This window comes from Octopus bimaculoides, chromosome 3, assembly GCF_001194135.2.
Source record: "Octopus bimaculoides isolate UCB-OBI-ISO-001 chromosome 3, ASM119413v2, whole genome shotgun sequence".
Lineage (NCBI taxonomy): Eukaryota > Metazoa > Mollusca > Cephalopoda > Octopoda > Octopodidae > Octopus > Octopus bimaculoides.
Window position 1 is genome coordinate 6,723,707 of NC_068983.1, and position 7,205 is coordinate 6,730,911.

Genomic DNA, 7,205 nt, shown 5'->3' on the forward strand with positions numbered 1-7,205 from the left:
TATATATGTATGTATACGTGCGGGTGACACGTAAAAGCACCCACTACACTCTCTGAGTGGTTGGCGTTAGGAAGGGCATCCAGCTGTAGAAACTCTGCCAAATCAGACTGGAGCCTGGTGTTGCCATCCGGTTTCACCAGTCCTCAGTCAAATCGTCCAACCCATGCTAGCATGGAAAGCGGACGTTAAACGATGATGATGATGATGATGTATCTGTATATGTTTGTGTGTCTGTGTTTGTTCCCCCAACATCGCTTGACAACCGATGTTGATGTGTTTACATCCCCATAACTTTAGCGGTTCGGCAATAGAGACTGATAGAATAAGTCCTGGGGTCGATTTGTTCGACTAAACGCGGTGCTCCAGCATGGCTGCACTCAAATGACTGAAACAAATATTAAGAAAAAAGAAAAGAAATACTTTTTAGGAATCACTGAAATGAATATTTCAATATTTCTTGACATTGTGGTACATGTTACTGATTCTAACACTTAGATAATTCACCGACAAAATGAACCTTCTTTAGAGAAACGTTTGCAACCTATGGACTTGTCCCTCTTTTTCAGTGTCTAATGCTTAACTTCCAACATGCCATTCAAGGAACATATCCTCTCACCAGCTGTTTTAGTTATAGCTACAGCCATATTGTTCTATATTACTTTATTCTGTTATTAGTATTTGTACTGAAAGTTCAATGGAGTTAAAAGTCTATCCATCATCATCATCATCATCATTTAACGTCCGCTTTCCATGCTAGCATGGGTTGGACGGTTTGACTGAGGACTGGTGAAACCAAATGGCTACACGAGGCTCCAATCTGATGTGGCAGAGTTTCTACAGCTGGATGCCCTTCCTAACGCCAACCACTCATATCCATGTCTTTATTAATTCATTTTGTTAAATATCAAGGATCTAATCTCACTGTTACCCCTAATCCCGATAACTTCTGCTGTACACAGGAAAGTATCTTCCAATCTGTCACTGGATGTTTATATTGCAGGTCTTAAACAAGTACAAGGTGTTACCAGGGTTACGATACGCAAATCCAAAAATATTCTGTTTGTTATCAACCGACCAGATGTGTATAAAAGCCCAGCATCAGATACCTACATTGTGTTTGGAGAGGCTAAGGTAACATTTATTCATCAATTATTATCTACACATTTACACCTCCATAAACTTCTTCATCAAATTGTTACTTCTGAAGTGTTAGCCATAATATAAATCCCCTAATACATATCTGAACTCATGGTTCAGATTGATCTCTTTAGGATCGTGTTTGTCATCAGAATACACTGCAGGTGTGGTTCAATTAATTTTCTAAATAGCCAAGAATTCATAGTGGAAGTTTAGTATATGGTTAAGGTGGTGTTTGGAACACAACTTAGTGTTAAAGGATGACAAAGAGGAGAGGCAAGGGTTCTGGGTTGGTTTGGACAGAAGTGATACACAAATTGCCACTTTGGAGAAGCAAAAGCCATTATAAATAGCAGTAAAAGTAATGCTGTAATTGAGTCTTGGCAATTTGCCAGGTGGCCTCTTTTCAGAAACTGCAGAATACAATTTCATGAGCTGGATATAGATTTCATAGAAAACAACTGATTCTGTGCTTTAAAACCGTGTTTTTTTTTTTAAAATTAAAATCTTCCGTTACAATTTAATGTAAGAGACTTTTGTTAATGGAAAAATTAACTTTCCATCTAAGTTGATTAATTTTCAGATTTAAGACAGTGTATTTAATTTAAAAAAAATATGATCACAAAAAGTACAGGCTTTAAGTAACTGCGAATATATTTTTCGTGAATTTCTTCCTGTACAAATTAAGTCCCTTTAACTGTATCTCTTCCGCTTGACAGAGCAGTGATATATATGTATATATGTGTGCATGTTTTTAACCCATATAAAATATATATTATTCTTAAATTTTTAGTGCTTAGGTTGTCTCATATTTTAAATTAGTTCTCCTTTTCGTTCAGGATATGTGTTAAATCGTAAATAATTTAGTCTTTCCAAATAATTATTGTAGACATAGTCATAGGTTCGAATTTTTTAATTTGATGAAATAATATCCTTATTATTGTGTTGTTGCATTTAGAAATTCAACTATTCGTTGGTTTTAACTGCTAAATATTTATTGTTAAAACTCAACCATAAGATAAAGATTCAGCTACAATATTTCTAATATTTAAGATATATTTGAGGTCTTATTGCAGTGCTTAAACTTATATCAAAATAATTTAAAGTTTAAGTTCAGAAAAAAATCAGAGAAAAGTATTTGAAACGTGAAAGACATTTTATTATTGGATTATTTTGCCATCAACTCCGAACATACTATGAATTAAAATCCTTGATGAAAATGTTAGAATTGAAAGATTAAAATTCATTTCAAAATATCACTTTAATGACATGGATTGAAGCTCGTTTGGGTAAAATCATCATCATTAACATATTACCAAATTTTGTTTGTATTCTACAACATTTACAGAAACAACGTAAATTTTCAAAATTGTTTTGGATTTTAACCCCTTAGCATTCAGCTTATTCTGTCTAATGGAATGCTTATTTATTCGTTTTCAATTAATCCTGCATTATTTCATAGCATTGAGCTTTTGATGATGTGATTGTTTGATTTTAGAATGAAATTTTACGTTAGGTGTGAGAGGCTGGTTTGAATAAAACTAGTGAAATATTTAGGCCGGATATGGTTGGTTTGAATGCTGAAAGATTGACATATTTCCAAATTTTGTTTGTATTATTGTTTACATTCATGGATATGAGTGAAATTTCAAATCAAGTATTTTACATACTTAGTAACTTAGCACTAAGTATTTACATTTAAAAACCTTTTGGTTCTACCCTACCGGACGCTATCTCAAGTTCTATGCTTCAAAAACCTTGTATCGAAAGGTTTATATCTAAATTAAGATTTTCCTAAATTTTATGGGCACTTTTTGTTATGCTCCAATTCTACTCTAGGCACAAGTCCTTGAAAATTTTGGGGGAAGGGGACTGGTCGATTATATCAACCCCTGTGCATAACTGGTACTTATTTCATTGACCCTGAAAGGATATAAGGCAAAGTCGACCTTAGCGGAATTTGAACTCAGAATGTAGCGGCAGACGAAATACCACTAAGTATTTCACCTGGCATGCTAACAATTCTGCCAGCTCACCACCTTAAATAATAATAATAATAATGACAGTTAATTTAGTAAAACCCTCAAAATTCTTTATCGTTATAAACATTAATTGTCAGCTTTAGTATTTCATTAGAAATATAGTTATCGAGGAGTTAAAATATGTGGAATGGTTGTTTTTGATAATTTAAAGAGGGAATTATTTATTCTTTACTTTTTAGATTGAAGATCTGAGCCAACAGGCTCAAATGGCTGCTGCAGAGAAATTTAAAGCACCAGAGAACCCAGCCACATGTCCCGATGGGGCACAGAATCCTCTTTCTCAACCAATTCTTGAAGAATCAGAAGAAGAAGAGGTAAACATACTTTTTTTATTTTTTAACGATTTTTTTTTTTTGTGCGGGTGGCACATGAAATGCACTATTTTGAGCGTGGCCATTGCCAGTACCGCCTGACTGGCCTTCGTGCGGGTGACACGTAAAAGCACACACTACACTCTCTGAGTGGTTGGCGTTAGGAAGGGCATCCAGCTGTAGAAACTCTGCCAAATCAGATTGGAGCCTGGTGTAGCCATCTGGTTTCACCAGTCCTCCGTCAAATCGTCCAACCCATGCCAGCATGGAAAGCAGACGTTAAACGACGACTCCAATTAAAGTGTTTTCTTTCTTTGTCTATTGTCGTCATTGTAACGTCTACTCCATGCACAAGTTGGATGAAATCTAAGACAGATTGTCTATAGCTTGATGCCCTTTCTGTTGCCTAATCTTACCTGTCTCTAAACAAGGTAATATTTCTCCATGGCCAGACATGTTTTTTCACAAGTATGCAACTCCTCTTGTAGAGTGGGGATACCTTTTTTTTTTCTACAACTATTGCATCGTGTCAAGACAAGAAGACACACATATTGCAGACTTTCAGTTTCTGTCTGCCTAATCCACTCACAAAGCTTTGGTCGATCCAGGATTATAGTACAAAACCCAAGGTACCATGCAAGTGGGACTAGACCAAAGACCATGTCTTCACTTATCCTGGTTTTGCTGCATTGAATGCCAGTCGGGTGTAGTAAATTCTAGCTGATGTTAATATTGTATATATCCACAAAGTATTAAGATTGCTTTCTAGATTTTTGATGGCTTTCTTTTCACTGCAGTTACGTTATTCTAAGTGAAGTGAAATGACTTAACCATATTAATAAATGGTGATAAATAACTCGTTTGGATTTACCATAGTTACGTAATATTGATAATGTGTTCCCTTTACATCAAATGAAACAGACCTATTATCAAAGATGTTCTAGCAATGACCAGTTCATCTGTTATTCAAATGTGTATTTGGGACTACATAGCCTCATGGCAATTGATTTGAGGCAAAGTTTGTTGACTGTATGAAGTGGTTGTGTGATATTTTGGCATTGCTGATTCATCATCATTTAATGTCCATTGTCCATGCTGGCATGGGTTGGCCAGTTTGACCAGGGCTGGTAAGCTGAGGGGCTGCTCCAGACTCTGGTTTGATTTGTCATGGTTTCTAGGGCTGAATGTCCTTCCTAATGCCAACCACTCCAAGAGTGTAACAGGTCTCCGTTGTGTGACACCAGTATCTGCCTCAACTATGATTTCACTTGGCTTGATGGGTCTTCTTCTCAGGCACAGCATGTTGCCAAAGGTCTCAATCATTTGTCATCACTTCCATGAGGCCCAACACTTGAAAAGTGCTTTCTACGTGCCACCGGTACATCAAATGTTTCAATGGTCTCCTCTCTCTCTCCCTCCCCACCTCCCTGAGCATCTACTTATTTTTTGTATGTTTAATTTCTCTCTCTCACTCCTATCTATAAGTGTGTTGCCTCCAGTGCCAAAACATCTCATTCAATATGAGGTTTGGAGGTAATCTAATATTAGCCATTGTTGAAATAATGTTGTGTAACTTCCTCTTTTCAGATTGATGAAACTGGTGTTGAGCCTAAAGATATTGAGCTTGTTATGTCACAGGCCAGTGTGTCGAGGGTGAAAGCTGTGAAAGCACTTAAAAATAACAATAATGACATTGTCAATGCTATTATGGTAAGTAGGATTTCTCTTTGCTTTCCTTTTTCAATGTTAATCTTACTGCTATAGGTATGTATAATATAGTGGGGTGAGCTCTTTGTGAACAAAGGTTCCAGTTGGGTCTCATTTCACTTCATTAGCATGAATGAGAATCTGCTAAACGTAATTTTGTTGCTGTTATTAGGTATATATTATAAGGTGAGCTTGCTTCAGGTGAACAAAGTCTGCAGTCAGATTTCATTTCCCTGATGTAGCTATTTCACTTTTCCATTAATATCATTAGTATGAGTATAAAACCTGCTAACCATTATCTTTCTTTGTTTTGCCATCGGTGATGTCAGTGGGACTAATTACACCAGTACTCAATGAGTTTTTAATTAAACCAACTCATGATGAGGTTAGCAACACCAATACCCTATAGGAATTAAATCAACATAATGAAGTTAATTACATAAAAACTGCTGAACAGATTTTAACACTAAAGAGAACCAGATGGGAAACCCGTGGCTGAAAATCATTTTACATCTGTTTTTCCCTGCCTTCATGGGTTGGACAAAAATGTTACTTGAAGTAGTTTTACAGTTGGTTGCCTGTCATGATGCTAACCCTTAACTTTCGTATATCTTTGAAGGATGGCACAAAGTGGCAGGGGGAACACAGCTCATTGCATTTCTGTACAAGCAGTCACAAACGTTAACACAGACTTGGACACTCACATAAACCTGCGTCTGTATATGTGACAGTTTTAAAATCCACGTAAAAGGTTGTGGTTGGCCTAGGGCTATAGAAAACAGTTCATCAGATAGCCATGCATTGAGGCCCAAGATGCCAAACCTCAATTGGAAAGGAAACTTCACAGCTACATAGCCATACCTGTGCCTAATTCAGGAATACTAAAATTTGGGTAAATGGCTCTATGTAGTTCTTTAACTCTTTAGCATTCAGATTTCTTTGTCAAATGTAAAGTTTATTTATTCACATTGCTTTGAATTAATCACGTATTCTCATGTAGCTTCCAGATTTCAATGATGTGTTTGTATATTCGTAGAATGACATTCTAGGGTAGGTGTGAGAGATTGGATCTGGTCAGTTTTAACATAAAACATTTTGTATATTTCGGCTGGATTAAATGATAAAGGAACCATATCTGGCCCAAATAGCCTACCTGTTTTATTTTCAAATTGTCCAGAACTGGCCTCACATCTACCTTACCATGTCATTCAGAAAGATGTACAATCACATCATTGAAATCTTGACGCTATGAGATAATTCATTATTGATTTTAAAGAATGCGAATAAAAAAGCATTACATTTAACAGTAATCTGAATATTAAGAGGTTACGGTTGGATTCAGTCTCTCGGGGCAGAGTAGGCTCTTGAAGGGAAGGGCAGACAACCAGTTGTTAAACACTACTTCATGTGTCCTTCATGCAAAATTACATCTCATTCAGACATGTATAGATGTTTTCTCATGTTTGACTTCGAGATTTCAGATTGTTAAAATTATATTTCCATTTTGCATGAACACTGTCGCTTCATTCGTTCTTTATTAATTTTCGTTTTTCTTTTCTCTTTGCAGGAGTTGACAATGTAGTGAAACCTGTATAACATTTGCATAAATGTTACCTTAAATATGTTGGCAGTTTTTTTTTTAACTTTGCTTTCTACTATGTCTCCTATTCTTTCGCCTTTCTCTCTGTACAGTTCTTAAACAATAAATTTGACCATATTTATATAGTTTTTGACTATAAATATATCAGATCTGTGAGGTGCCGTGTTAAAATGTCTCTTGTTTTCAATATGAACAACATATTCTTGTTTCTGTGTTTTGTGATATTTTTCTTCTCTCATATCAAGACAAGATGCATGTCTCACTTTGCGTCACCTTGGGCAAATGTCTTCCACTATAGCCCTGGGTCAACTAAAGCACATGGGTGGATTTAGTAAATGAAAAGTGAAGGAAGCCTTTGTGTGTGTGTAATATATATATATATATGTATATATATATATATATATATAT

The 7,205-nt window shown here is 35.8% G+C and overlaps 1 protein-coding gene across 1 annotated transcript in view; it reads left to right on the forward strand.

Moving 5' to 3' along the window:
- Positions 1–6,953, forward strand: part of LOC106884019 (nascent polypeptide-associated complex subunit alpha) — a 13,598-nt gene extending 6,645 nt beyond the window's left edge. The window contains exons 4-7 of the mRNA XM_014935196.2: positions 1,001–1,131; positions 3,359–3,493; positions 5,078–5,200; positions 6,765–6,953. Of these exons, the coding sequence (XP_014790682.1) occupies positions 1,001–1,131; positions 3,359–3,493; positions 5,078–5,200; positions 6,765–6,779 (404 nt within the window). The 3' untranslated portion in view covers positions 6,780–6,953. The remainder of the gene's footprint in view (positions 1–1,000; positions 1,132–3,358; positions 3,494–5,077; positions 5,201–6,764) is intronic.
- The last annotated feature ends 252 nt before the right edge of the window (positions 6,954–7,205 follow it).